This window comes from Neoarius graeffei, chromosome 3, assembly GCF_027579695.1.
Source record: "Neoarius graeffei isolate fNeoGra1 chromosome 3, fNeoGra1.pri, whole genome shotgun sequence".
Classification (NCBI taxonomy): Eukaryota; Metazoa; Chordata; class Actinopteri; order Siluriformes; family Ariidae; genus Neoarius; species Neoarius graeffei.
In genome coordinates this window covers 49,229,513-49,245,008 of record NC_083571.1, presented here as the reverse complement: position 1 = coordinate 49,245,008, position 15,496 = coordinate 49,229,513, and the positions used below count along the sequence as shown (strand labels likewise).

Sequence of the window (15,496 nt, the reverse complement as noted above, 5' to 3'; positions counted from 1 at the left end):
GACCGGTATATCTTATAACAAATTTCAGATTAAAAAAAATATATTTGTGAGGGAAAGGACTAACTTTTGTGGTTCAGATGATATTCAAATGGAGGTTGATTGTGATGAGTTCTACACAAAAATAATAAAAATAATAATTACAAATCAATAAGTTGATAAATGTCTTGATTGTGCATGTGTCTGCGGAGTCACAGATGCCATACGGCTGTAATACATCTAATGTAACAGTCTAGAGCAGCCTTTCTCAACCGGGGTGCCGTCTGGCTTCGTTAGGGGTGCCGTCAAAAAATTATATATTCTAACATTGTAATAAATAAAATGAATTAAAATTCCAAAAAAACGATAGTTACACTAATGCAGATCATCGCCGCCTCATGCATCATCAAAATTTGTCTCACGGCCCCCTTTCCCACGTCCCAACGTCACTGCCGGGGTCAGCGTATGGTCAGCGTGACTGCGTATATTTTATATGGGGGTGCCTTGAGAATTTGCATACTTCTGAAGGGTGCTGTGACTGAAAAAAGGTTGAGAAACGCTGGTCTAGAGAGACCAGAAAGATCTACATATTATGCCTGTTGCTATGTACTCACTGGTAACTTTATTAGGAACACCCACATACGCACCTGCTCATGCATGCAATTATTCAATCAGCAAATTATGTGGCAGGAGCACAGTGCACGAAATCATGCAGATATAGGTCAAGAGCTTCCGTTAATGTTCACATCAAAGATCAGAATGGGGGCTAATGAGATCTCAGTGACTTTGACAATGGCATGGTTGTTGGTGCCAGATTGTCGATTACGTAATATTATACATAACGATTTAGTTTAGGTTGTTGTAACTCAAGTAACCACTTTGTATAGCTGTGCTGAGCAGAAAAGCAGTTCAGAAAGAATAACACATCCAACCCAAGGTGGCTGGGGTAGAACAGTAGGAGACCGCATCATGTTACACTTCTGTTAGCCAAGAACAGAAATCTGAGTGGGCACAATCTCACTAAAACTGGACAATTGTAGATTAAAAAAAAAAGGTGACCTCGTGAACATTTCTGCTGTGACATCCAGATGGTAGGGTCAGAATTTGGCATCAAAAGCATGAATCCATGGACCCAACCTGCCTTGTGTCAACAGTTCAGGCTGGTGATGGTCATGTAATAGTGTGGGGAATTTTTTTCTTGGCACAATAAAGCAATGTGTTAATTGCACAGCCTATCTGAGTACCATTGCTGACCGTGTGCATCTCTTGATATCCAAAATTTTCTGATCCTCTAATGGCTACTTCCAGGATGATATTGCACCATGCAGAGGTGGACAGTAACAAAGTACATTTACTTGAGTACTGTACTTAAGTACACTTTTTGAGTATCTGTACTTTACTTGAGTATTATTTTTTTTTGGAAACTTATGACTTTAACTTCACTACGTTTGCAAGACAGATATCGTATTTTTCACTCCACTACATTTCTATCAAGGTCCTCGTTACTAAGAAGTGGCTTTGAAAGTGGATGTTTTTTCTTTTCTTAAACGTGATTGTTTTTTTTTCGCAGGTGACACTGAGACAGCCTGTCAGTAATCACTAGGGTCACGTCACGTCCATAGACTGGATAAAATCAAGATCAATGATTTCTCATCAGCATTATTTGAACACAATCAGTTGATGGCAGAATGGAAGGAGGCGGATGGTAGAAATGGAACGCATTTCTGGATGGTAAATCAGGAGATTTGCAGCATGAATGTGCATCTGACAAATCTGCAGTATTTATCTGACACAATCATGTCAGCATGGACCACAGTCACAAAGGAGTATTTCCAACACAATGTGAACTTAATGACACAAAGCTGAAGCTCAGGCACTTTTGAGAGCAAAGTGGTGTCCTTCCCAGTATTATTATAGAATCCCTAATGAAGGGACCAGTGAGTGTATCTTTTAGCAGTGTTTTAAAGGTAAATATAGAAACATAAAACATGTGTATGTGGGTGTGTGTTGGTTATCATTCTCACTTGTGTATGGCCAGTTTGTGCTGAGTAGTTCTTTGGTTCTCTTGCAATGGAGGGAGAACCTCCTTCTTTCTGACTTCCCACTGAGGAAGAGTCTGAACAGCTACTCTGAACTGGAAGAGAGAGAAAGACGGTGTAAAGACAGCTGCTTTCATTTTGGTAGAGGTCTTATGCTGTGTGCAGGGAGCAAACACAAGCATTATACAATATCACTGGAGACACCCTGTGGACATAATGCATATCAGACAGCAATTTTGTGGACATAACCAAAACCCTGTGGACATAATGCATATTCAAACAGCAATTAGTAATGAAGTATTGCAATATAGAGCTAGTAGTGTTTGTGTATGCATACCACAGATGGCACGATACTGCTTTCTCTCTTCGGATAAGATAGAGATTCAAAAAACTTGTGTATTTCCCAATCATGATAACCAAGCCAATGTTGCTGTTGTTTTTATTTTTAATTTTTTGACAAAGCTTCAAAATAAGTTATTTTTAACTGAAGCACTTAAGATGGCCATTAGAAACACTACCTTCTTATCATTCACTACTTCTTTATGCCATATCAATAAGTATGTATTTAAAGAAGTATTTATAAAGAAGTATTTATGCCAATATAATAAAAATGATGTAAACAAAACTTTCAGTAGAAAAGAATTAAACATTCTAACCCTGCAAAAATAAACAGTATATTATGATAGCATGCTAGGTAAACTTGGACAGGATCCTCCGAAATCTGATCCAGCATTTTCTGCTGATATGGATAAGATTCTGTCCATTTCTAATATCGGATCTGTCATAATATTCTATCCACATTCACTGGATATGAGCAATCACGTGCTCTGATTGGCTAGTCTACTACGAGGATATCAGCTCATATACCGTGAGTAGAGAAAAACAAAATGGCGGCGTGCATGAAGTTAGATATATCACTTTGTTATCAAGTATTTAAAAGAAACAGAAATCACGAAAAGAACATAGTTTTTTCCTCCCAATATCTCCTGTTCCACACTCCAGCCCAGTCGGTGGCGGTAATGCACCTTTAAGTTGGTTTGTCAATTGTCAAGAAACCCTAAAGAAGAAGAAGAAAATGGTGGCGCGTGTTACTGAACCGAGGGCGAAATAAAACTCTACTCGGAAACAAAATCCCAAAAAATAAAAAAAGCAATAAAATATGGAATGAAAGTATTTCATGGTAAGAACATATCTTTTTTTTCCCCCAAGAATTATCAGTATCGCATTTTTCACAAATTGCTACTGTAATTTCGCCGGTTTGTTTACATTCTAAGTGGAAATGATTTTATTGGATGTTTTGTACAAAGTTTTTATTTATTGAATTTGCAAAAAATAAAAATGCTCTTTCTCAAAATCCAGTGAATGTGGATAGAATAAAAATAGTTATTCCACTCAATCTTGTCATACATAGTTTATAGCCAACTCGGCGCTATGTGCCTCGTCAGCTATCAGCTCATGTACGACTCGATTTCGTGGAATAACTGTTAAATATTGTGACTGGCAGAATGTAAATATAGCGCTATTTCTACAATTTTACAATTCATCTTCAAAAATAATTTCGAGATGATAAACATGCTAGAGTAAATTTATTTATTTACTTATTTTGCCATAAGGCTGTGCAAAATTAATGGTGTGAACGTGTGAGAATGTGCATTTCTGTGGGTGTATATTATACCCCTGTCATTAAGGCTGAAACTGGAGTCTAGCTCGGATGTCTGCGCTCTTGTCACATCCAGCAGCAACTTGCTGGACACTCCCATGCACAGAGATTCCTTTAGACACAATTCTTTGAAAACACAAACACAAAATATTTATTTACACTTCAATCCAGACCTACTTGATTCATCCTGATGCTCTACGTCTCCTTCAAGCTTTCTGCACTTGAGACCCATCTTCTGATGTTGCGCATAATTCCATATGGATACCCTGAAGATTTGCACTTCCCAAAAACAGTTTATGTCCAGTTCACACTCTTGTAGACAATCTCACCTGGATACGATAGACTTGCACGTAAAAAAAAAAATGCTTCTGTAGTCATAAAGACAGTCCTGTGCTTATAATGCTTATAACTGGCAACTTTTCAAACTGCTTTTCATGGTTTGTCATAGAGCAGTGGAACACACTCAAAGGAGAGTGCTATCTACCCTCTTCTGCATACATGGTTAGTGCCACCCACAATCTATTGCTCCACTCTCAAGGTCTCTTTCCTTATGGCATCTCAGGAACATGGCACTTGCTACTCTCATCTCTGGCTTCTTCATTATTGATCTAAAGCTACATCTGGATTTCTGTAAAGCTGCTTTGTGACATTGTTAATTGTTAAAATCGCTATACAAAATTAAAATTGAACTGAATGATGATGCATCCACCATCTCTTCAGCTCTCTCACCTCCTCATCTGTTCACTCTGCTCAAACAGATCAGGTTCCACAACTTCAACTTTGATACTAATATTGCCATCAGTGCCATTGGACTCATCATCTGACAGACCGCGAGCCGCGGCGTGAAACCTGCCAGTCATCCCTTATGTCAATCGTTGTAAATTCTCTCAAAAACAGTCCGAATAAGGCATCAAAAAAACAAATTACTAATAGAATAGCTAAACACACACCACAGTATTTCAATATAAAACATATATACACATAACCATGGTCGGGTCATACCAAAGACCATCATAAAAATGGTACCTACTGCCACCTACTCAGGCATGCCGCAATACAGATGTGAGTAGGGGGTCAAACTCTTGTGGTTACCAGAGGACTAGCCTCCCACTGTAACCCTAACTATGTAATAGGTGAGAGGCCGAGGGCTACTGAAATGAAGATCGGCGCCACCGGATGTGCCTTGTGGCATGGGAAGGACTTTGATATATACACAGATTTACAATAATAACAACATAAACATAGTTTCAAGGTGAAGTTTTCCTTGTTTCGCTTTTTGACCAATTTTTGAATATGGTGGACAAGTTACAGTCTCCTCATAAGAGGCTACACAGAGAGTTAATATAATTAAACTGCCTTATATTGATCTCTTAATTACACATAAAACTGGGTCATTAGTGACATCCCATAATGATTTAAGTATTTCTTAATTAAGGGATGTGTGCTCAATTAATTAAAATAAATCTTTACATGTTTAACAAATAAATCTCACTGATTTTATCATCACTTAAGCTCAAATGAAAAAAAAAAAAAAAGTAACATCCACAAATAATATCATAATGACCAGTACAATATATATATATATATATATATATATATATATATATATATATATATATATATATATATATTGACTAAACTAAAATGAAACATTTTTATGCTGTTAAAACCTTTGTCTATTCATGGGCCTTTTTAAGTTCATGAAGTATACACAAACATTACACACAATTGTTTATGAATAAATTCATACATTTGTTTGAAAAGAATGACCAAGTTTGACCATTAATGTCCTGCTTTCAGGACCACATGACTCGTTTAAAGAAACATAAAAAGTTAAAGGTCTGAGCCTTTAAACTCACCTGTGTTATGGATGGCATGTGTCCACAGGAGCTGGGCAATGTCATGCGTCCAAACTTCTCTGTCCTCTGAAGATGAGGCCTGGAGAGTGAGACAGTATTTGGTGCGAGATGTCTGTCTCACCCATACCTCAAACCTCAGACCATCCTCTCCAACGCTTTGGGTCAAACCCATCTCTCCTGTCTGAAGCAGGGAGGCATAATAAGTACACGTGGGCTAAAAAAACAGGGTAGCCTATAATGTGTACTTTATTTTATTTTTTTCTTGGTATATCAGCAGAAGGGCAAACATTTACAGTAGCCAAAGCATTTACAGTGGTGCTCGAACATTTGTGAACCCTTTAGAATTTCCTATATTTCTGCATAAATATGACCTAAAACATCATCAGATTTTCACACAAGTCCTAAAAGTAGATAAAGAGGACCCAGTTAAACAAATGAGACAAAAATATTATACTTGGTCATTTATTTATTGAGGAAAATGATCCAATATTACATATCTGTGAGTGGCAAAAGTATGTGAACCTCTAGGATTAGCAGTTAATTTGAAGGTGAAATTAGAGTCAGGTGTTTTCAATCAGTGGGATGACAATCAGGTGTGAGTGGGCACCCTGTTTTATTTAAAGAACAGGGATCTATCAAAGTCTGATCTTCACAACACATGTTTGTGGAAGTGTATCATGACCTGAACAAAGGAGATTTCTGAGGACCTCAGAAAAAGCGTTGTTGATGCTCATCAGGCTGGAAAAGGTTACAAAACCATCTCTAAAGAGTTTGGACTCCACCAATCCACAGTCAGACAGATTGTGTACAAATGGAGGAAATTCAAGACCATTGTTACCCTCCCCAGGAGTGGTCGACCAACAAAGATCATTCCAAGAGCAAGGCGTGTAATAGTCGGTGAGGTCGCAAAGGACCCCAGGGTAACTTCTAAGCAACTGAAGGCCTCTTTTCCACTGGATAAGATAAGATAGCCTTTTATTATCCCACAAGGGGAAATTTACATTGTTACAGCAGCAAAATTTATAAAGAGAAAAAGATAAGGCAGTGAAGGAGTAGTGCAAAAGTACTAAGTATACAAAAAAGGATATATATAAAAGAAATAAACTACAAATTTAGAGATAAAAAATTAACAAATTTGCATAAATTAACAGGTTTGCAGAAATATAGTTAACATAAGTGTATTACAAAGGTGGTATTGCATGTGTGAGTATTGCACAGGTATTATTACCAGTATTACCCAGGTAGTATTGCACAAGTAAGTAGGTATATTGCACAAGAGCCATTTTAACCATGTGTAGCTAGCAGTTCGCTGTAAAGTACTGATGCTAATAGTAATGTTAATGTTCCTGAGTCCACCATCAGGAGAACACTGAACAACAATGGTGTGCATGGCAGGGTTGCAAGAAGAAAGCCACTGCTCTCCAAAAAGAACATTGCTGCTCATCTGCAGTTTGCTAAAGTTTGCTTCATGGACAAGCCAGAAGGCTATTGGAAAAATGTTTTGTGGACGGATGAGACCAGAATAGAACTTTTTGGTTGAAATGAGAATCGTTATGTTTAGAGAAAGGAAAACACTGCATTCCAGCATAAGAACCTCATCCCATCTGTGAAACATGGTGGTGGTAGCATCATGGTTTGGGCCTGTTTTGCATCTGGGCCAGGATGGCTTGCCATCATTGATGGAACAATGAATTCTGAATTATACCAGCAAATTCTAAAGGAAAATGTCAGGACATCTGTCCATGAACTGAATCTCAAGAGAAGGTGGGTCATGCAGCAAGACAACGACCCTAAGCACACAAGTGATTCTACCAAAGAATGGTTAAAGAAGAATAAAGTTAATATTTTGGAATGGCCAAGTCAAAGTCCTGACCTTCAGCCAATCAAAATGTTGTGGAAGGACCTGAAGCGATCAGTTCATGTGAGGAAACCCAACAACATCCCAGAGTTGAAGCTATTCTGTACGGAGGAATGGGGTAAGATTCCTCCAAGCCGGTGTGCAGGACTGATCAACAGTTATCGGGAACGTTTAGTTGCAGTTATTGCTGCACAAGGGGGTCACACCAGATACTGAAAGCAGAGGTTCACATACTTTTGCCACTCACAGATATGTAATATTGGATCATTTTCCTCAATAAATAAATGACCAAGTATAATATTTTGTCTCATTTGTTTAACTGGGTTATCTTTATCTACTTTTAGGACTTGTGTGAAAATCTGATGATGTTTTAGATCATATTTATGCAGAAATATAGAAAATTATAAAGGGTTCACAAACTTTCAAGCACCACGGTATGATTTTTATTCCTTTACCAGAGTAATATGGGAAACACCTGAAAACTATGCTATACTGTTATTTCAGAAAAAAAACAATCATTAGATAAGATAATTCCACATCTGCCAACCGCAAAGAGGACTAAAATGGGTTGTAGTACATTTACAAATTGCTTGTCGAGTGACTATTGTAGAAATCACGTTTGTTGAAATTATTTCTTGATGCGGGATTTGTTCTCCTCTGAATAAATTTATTTTAATTAAACGTTGGATTTCTCCCTTTTTTTCAGTGCGAGATGAAATGACTTCACCAAAAGGTGTATTTTTTCCTAACCACCCTTTATTTCTAATCTTTACAAGCAGTGCCAATAATTGTGGAGGGCACTGTCTATTTTATCCACACTACAAAGCTCCAAAGAGTCTCCATTTGCACTGACAGAAAATAAGGATGCTGCATCAATGCACTTTTCACTTTCAAACAGGACAATTTGAGATGAGACAAGAGCACTGGCTAAAATTATTAAGCAGCGGTCACAACAGACTTTTTGCCATTCTATTTATTTATTTATTTATTTATTTATTTATTTAACAGTTATTCCATGAAATTGAGTCGTACATGAGCTGATAGCCGGCAAGACACGTAGTACCGAGTTGCCAATAAGCCATGTATGAAGAGATTGAGTGGAATAATGGTTTTATTATATCCACATTAACTGGATTTTGAGAAACAGAGCATTTTTATTTTTTGTAAATTTGATAAATAAAAACTTTATACAAAACGTCTGACAAAATAATTTATGTGAACAAACCAGTGAAATGACAGTAGCAATTTATGAAAAATGCTATAATAATAATTCTTGAAAAAAAAAGACACGTTCTTACCATGAAATACTTTTATTCCATATTTTGTTGATTTTTTGTATTTTTGGGGGGTTTTGTTTTCGAGGAGGTTTTTATTTCGTCCTTGGTTGGTTCAGCAACACACTCCGCCATTTTGTTTTTCTCTACTCACGGTATATGAACTGATAGACTCATAGTGCAGTAGCCAATCAGACTGTGCGATTGCTCATATACAGTCAATGTGGATAGAATATGTCCATTGACATGAACTTTGGTTTTTGTTGTAAAATTCATTTTCTTTTTCTTATTGCTTGATAGGATTTTCTTATTAGCATTGTTGGCACCACTGTAACAGTTTTCTTATTTGATTCATTCCCAAACGGTATTATACTTTTAAACGTAGCACTTTTAGCTTTCAACAGACGCGGAGCTTGTGAACAGGCAAGGCAGGCAACTGCTTGGGGCCCCCTGGCCCAGGCCCCCCCGAGAGTCGGGGCCCGAGGGCTTATTTATTTTGTTTTTTATTGTTCTTTACCATTGTATTTTCACATTTGGAATTTAAAAAACTTTGGTTTCATACATTTTTCATTGGTGTCAGATTATTTATAACATATTGGTAATGAACACTGGTCAGAAGGGCCCCCTGAAACTTTTTGCTTGGGGCCACAACAGACTCTAGAACCGCCTCTGGCTTTCAACCTACAGTTGTAGTTGATATTAAATTATCTCTCTCTCTCTCTCTCTCTCTCTCTTTGTGTGTGTGTGTGTGTGTGTGTGTGTGTGTTTTCATGCACCTTTATGCTGTTTTTAAAGGTGTATGCACTGCAGCCTTGGCCAGCAGTTTTATGTTTGGTAAGAATAATGTAATGCTGATAGAGGAACACAGTCCTGATGCCCGTCTTCTTTCTCCGTCCACCTGGACAGACATATAGCTCGCCCTGACGTACCAAATCCCCACGTTCTGCCACAGGTACCTGAGACACACATATATACACATTCACACTTTTCGAGTGTATGAAATACAGCCTAAAATTTACAACATCCTATTATTTTGGGAATGATATAAAACAGACCTTGGGACAGTGCGAGTATATCGTTAGGGATATATAAACATGTTATCAGCAAGAACGACCACACATTAGACATTCAACACCTTTCTCACCAGGCTCCAGGGAAGTCTATTGGAGTAGTTACAGTAAGAGCTGCATACACGATACCACAATTTTTTCATTAAATTATTTGAAGTTTTTGGTAATCGTCATGGTGTGGCTCTTTTTTATACCACAGTGCTACTGCATTTTTGGAAGGAGTCTCCAGTGTCTGTGAGATAAAGCTATAACATGATGTTTTCTAACATGGGAAGGCCTTCAGGACAGACAGCAAGCTGTGCTCCTTATTGTTTGTTTGTTTGTTTTGCATTGAGCAAGAAAAAAGAGAGGCCGGTGAAGAACAAATGTTTACAGCTGGTGTAAAACAATAACTAGTTTGTTTCACTGATATTCCACAACATTTAATATAATTGTAAAAGCATAAAGTGTACAACATGTCATTCTTTAATAAAATAAAAGTTGCAATCATTGGCACATTGCTACGGTATAAAAAGAATAGAACATTGCCAGATGTGCAGTTTTGTGGAAAATAACTTCAAGGTGGTGAAGACACCATTGTGTTTTATTCCTGATGTAACTTATAATGAGTAGGATTGTATATACAGTGGTGCTTGAAAGTTTGTGAACCCTTTAGAATTTTCTACATTTCTGAATAAATATGACCTAAAACATCATCAGATTTTCACACAAGTCCTAAAAGTAGATAAAGAGAACCCAGTTAAACAAATGAGACAAAAATATTATACTTGGTCATTTATTTATTGAGGAAAATGATCCAATATTACATATCTGTGAGTGGCAAAAGTATGTGAACCTTTGCTTTCAGTATTTGGTGTGACCCCCTTGTGCAGCAATAACTGCAACTAAACGTTTCCGGTAAGTGTTGATCAGTCCTGCACACCGGCTTGGAGGAATCTTACCCCACTCCTCCGTACAGAACAGCTTCAACTCTGGGATGTTGTTGGGTTTCCTCACATGAACTGCTCGCTTCAGGTCCTTTCACAACATTTCGATTGGATTAAGGTCAGGATGTTGACTTGGCCATTCCAAAACATTAACTTTATTCTTCTTTAACCATTCTTTGGTAGAACAAATTGTGTGCTTAGGGTTGTTGTCTTGCTGCATGACCCACCTTCTCTTGAGATTCAGTCCATGGACAGATGTCCTGACATTTTCCTTTATAATTTGCTGGTCTCATCTCATTATCTCTAGCCGCTTTATCCTGTTCGACAGGGTCGCAGGCAAGCTGGAGCCTATCCCAGCTGACGACGGGCGAAAGGCAGGGTACACCCTGGACAAGTCGCCAGGTCATCACAGGGGTGACACATAGACACAGACAACCATTCACATTCACACCTACGGTTAATTCAGAGTCACCAGTTAACCTAACCTGCATGTCTTTGGACTGTGGGGGAAACCGGAGCACCCAGAGGAAACCCACGCGGACACGGGGAGAACATGCAAACTCCACACAGAAAGGCCCTCGCCAGCCCCGGGGCTCGAACCTGGACCTTCTTGCTGTGAGGCGACAGCGCTAACCACTACACCACCGTGCCACCCAGAATTTGCTGGTATAATTCAGAATTCATTGTCCCATCAATGATGGCAAGCCGTCCTGGCTCAGATGCAGCAACACAGGCCCAAATCATGATACTACCACCACCATGTTTCACAGATGGAATAAGGTTCGTATGCTGGAATGCAGTGTTTTCCTTTCTCCAAACGCTTCTCATTTAAATAAAAAAATTCTATTTTGGTCTCATCCATCCACAAAACATTTTTCCAATAGCCTTCTGGCTTGTCCATGTGATTTTTAGCAAACTGCAGACAAGCAGCAATGTTCTTTTTGAAGAGCAGTGGCTTTCTCCTTGAAACCCTGCCATGCACACCATTGTTGTTCAGCGTTCTCCTGATGGTGGACTCATGAACATTTATATTAGCCAATGTGAGAAAGGCCTTCAGTTGCTTAGAACTTACCCTGGGGTCCTTTGTGACCTTGCCGACTATTATACGCCTTGCTCTTGGAGTGATCTTTGTTGGTCGACCACTCCTGGGGAGGTAACAATTGTCTTGAATTTCCTCCATTTGTACACAATCTGTCTGACTGTGGATTGGTGGAGTCCAAACTCATTAGAGATGGTTTTGTAACCTTTTCCAGCCTGATGAGCATCAACAACACTTTTTCTGAGGTCCTCAGGAATCTCCTTTGTTCGTACCATGATACACTTCCACAAACATGTGTTGTGAAGATCAGACTTTGATAGATCCCTGTTCTTTAAATAAAACAGGGTGCCCACTCACACCTGATTGTCATCCTGCTGATTGAAAACGCCTGACTCTAATTTCACCTTCAAATTAACTGCTAATCCTAGAGGTTCACATACTTTTGCCACTCACATATATGTAATATTGGATCATTTTCCTCAATAAATAAATGACCAAGTATAATATTTTCATCTCATTTGTTTAACTGGGTTCTCTTTATCTACTTTTAGGACTTGTGTGAAAATCTGATGTTGATTTAGGACATATTTATGCAGAAATATAGACAATTCTAAAGGGTTCACAAACTTTCAAGCACCACTGTAGTCTCATCTCATCTCATTATCTGTAGCCGCTTTATCCTGTTCTACAGGGTCCATTCCAATTGCTCTGGGATACTGTCCTTCCTGAAAAGCCTGTCTAAATATGACACTTTCTAAATTGTCAAAATGCAACATTTGTTTTGCAGTTTTAACACTATGACATTACCACTCCAATTCCATCCACTTTAAAGCATTAACCCTATAATCACACGCACATGCCGTGCACTTTAAATCTCACCGGGCAGCCAGTGATGAGGTCACTTATCCTCAGGTCCTCCCCATGGCGCTGTGCATGTCTGATAATGGAGAGGGCAGAGTCAGGGCCAGGGTTTACTCCTCCCAGTTCCTCAAGGATCTCACAGTAGTGCTGTAGCCTTTGATTCGGAGCAGCAAGGCACTGAGGAAAGGAGATAGTGGACAGCACAGGAGAGCTGGACAGCTTTGCCTAGAAAGAGAGAAAAATAAATAAATGCTGTTGAAGAACTTGGTTCTTTAGCAGGAGGTTGAAAAGCCTGCTACTGTATAACATGCTGAAATTTCTGTTTGTAATAACAAATATTTTTGATAATGAACACACAGGGTGATCTTCACATATGTGTGCTTCTGTCATATAATCTATTGAGCATGAGAGTAATGTCATGCATGAACAACAACAACAACAAAAGTGGCCAGATGTTGCCTTTACATTCAATCTCTGTACTCAACAATTTCATTAGCCACCTAGGGGATACAAATGGTAATGCTATAACAACTGTCAAAATGCAGCCAGGGACCGTCCATTCCACTGAACCCATTACCAGACACATGGTGGCAGCTTAGCTCCCAATTACACATTAAAGGAGAAGCAAGAGTAACCTCTTTCTACCAGTTGAGTTCAGAAGCTCACCTTGAAGAAGTCGGCAGCTTGGCTGACCAGCAGGGAGTCCAGCTCTGGCTTCATACGGATGTAGTGGGAGTATTGCAGTAATTGATCCCTCTGGGCATTAGTGTGTTCCAGTTTGAGTGTTTGTGTAAAAGAGACAGATTTCAAATCAATTTCAATTAAAGAGATTTGTTTAAACATTACTTGTACCTTATCCATACAGTACTGTGCAAAAGTCTTTGGCACCCTTTTTTTTTTTCATACAAACTTTGTTATAGACTTCTACTTTATGACTTCCATATTATTGAGTTAGTACTAAAACATTTTAGAGACCAAACGTTCATTTTCCAGCACAAAATTAAATGTTACAGGAAAAAAATGCTTGTATCTGAGCAGCATATTACAACCCCGATTCCAAAAAAGTTGGGACAAAGTACAAATTGTAAATAAAAATGGAATGCAATGATGTGGAAGTTTCAAAATTCCATATTTTATTCAGAATAGAACATAGATGACATATCAAATGTTTAAACTGAGAAAATGTATCATTTAAAGAGAAAAAATAGGTGATTTTAAATTTCATGACAACAACACATCTCAAAGAAGTTGGGACAAGGCCATGATTACCATTGTGAGACATCCCCTTTTCTCTTTACAACAGTCTGTAAATGTCTGGGGACTGAGGAGACAAGTTGCTCAAGTTTAGGGATAGGAATGTTAACCCATTCTTGTCTAATGTCGGATTCTAGTTGCTCAACTGTCTTAGGTCTTTTTTGTCGTATCTTCCGTTTTATGATGCGCCAAATGTTTTCTATGGGTGAAAGATCTGGACTGCAGGCTGGCCAGTTCAGTACCCGGACCCTTCTTCTACGCAGCCATGATGCTGTAATTGATGCAGTATGTGGTTTGGCATTGTCATGTTGGAAAATGCAAGGTCTTCCCTGAAAGAGACGTCGTCTGGATGGGAGCATATGTTGCTCTAGAACCTGGATATACCTTTCAGCATTGATGGTGTCTTTCCAGATGTGTAAGCTGCCCATGCCACACGCACTAATGCAACCCCATACCATCAGAGGTGCAGGCTTCTGAACTGAGCACTGATAACAACTTGGGTCGTCCTTCTCCTCTTTAGTCCGAATGACACGGCGTCCCTGATTTCCATAAAGAACTTCAAATTTTGATTCGTCTGACCACAGAACAGTTTTCCACTTTGCCACAGTCCATTTTAAATGAGCCTTGGCCCAGAGGAGACGTCTGCGCTTCTGGATCGTGTTTAGATACGGCTTCTTCTTTGAACTATAGAGTTTTAGCTGGCAACGGCGGATGGCACGGTGAATTGTGTTCACAGATAATGTTCTCTGGAAATATTCCTGAGCCCATTTTGTGATTTCCAATACAGAAGCATGTCTGTATGTGATGCAGTGCCATCTAAGGGCCCGAAGATCACGGGCACCCAGTATGGTTTTCCGGCCTTGACCCTTACGCACAGAGATTCTTCCAGATTCTCTGAATCTTTTGATGATATTATGCACTGTAGATGATGATATGTTCAAACTCTTTGCAATTTTACACTGTCGAACTCCTTTCTGATATTGCTCCACTATTTGTCGGCGCAGAATTAGGGGGATTGGTGATCCTCTTCCCATCTTTACTTCTGAGAGCTGCTGCCACTCCAAGATGCTCTTTTTATATGCAGTCATGTTAATGACCTATTGCCAATTGACCTAATGAGTTGCAATTTGGTCCTCCAGCTGTTCCTTTTTTGTACCTTTAACTTTTCCGGCCTCTTATTGCCCCTGTCCCAACTTTTTTGAGATGTGTTGCTGTCATGAAATTTCAAATGAGCCAGTATTTGGCATGAAATTTCAAAATGTCTCACTTTCGACATGTGATACGTTGTCTATGTTCTATTGTGAATACAATATCAGTTTTTGAGATTTGTAAATTATTGCATTCCATTTTTATTTACAATTTGTACTTTGTCCCAACTTTTTTGGAATCAGGGTTGTACATAAGAGACCATGTTTCAGATTAAAAAAGAAAACATAATGAAGGCTGCTGGGTTTTGGTGCAAAATTAAGAAGCAAGTGTGACAGTCAAAGTGTCCAGAAGAACTGTGGCTGGTTCTGCAAGATGCTCAGTAAAACCTACAGCTCATTTCCTTATAAAACTGCACTCACTGTACCTCAAACTACTATTTTTTTTTAAAGCAAAGGGTCATCTCACACCAAATATTGACTTTGTTCCATTTATTATGGCTTATTTCTGTTTATGGCATTTTTTAATATTGAA

General features: G+C 38.7%; 1 protein-coding gene across 2 annotated transcripts in view; it reads right to left on the bottom strand.

The window, feature by feature from the left end:
- Positions 1-15,496, bottom strand: part of arhgef40 (Rho guanine nucleotide exchange factor (GEF) 40) — an 85,223-nt gene that overhangs the window by 5,297 nt on the left and 64,430 nt on the right. Inside the window, exons 20-26 of one of the 2 annotated variants that reach the window (XM_060916962.1) lie at positions 13,229-13,318; positions 12,581-12,787; positions 9,443-9,622; positions 5,535-5,715; positions 3,691-3,801; positions 2,001-2,110; positions 65-111 (exon numbers count right to left, since the gene is read on the bottom strand). In XM_060916962.1, the coding sequence (XP_060772945.1) occupies positions 85-111; positions 2,001-2,110; positions 3,691-3,801; positions 5,535-5,715; positions 9,443-9,622; positions 12,581-12,787; positions 13,229-13,318 (906 nt within the window). In that variant the 3' untranslated portion in view covers positions 65-84. The remainder of the gene's footprint in view (positions 1-64; positions 112-2,000; positions 2,111-3,690; positions 3,802-5,534; positions 5,716-9,442; positions 9,623-12,580; positions 12,788-13,228; positions 13,319-15,496) is intronic. The other variant, XM_060916963.1, reaches the window with a different exon arrangement.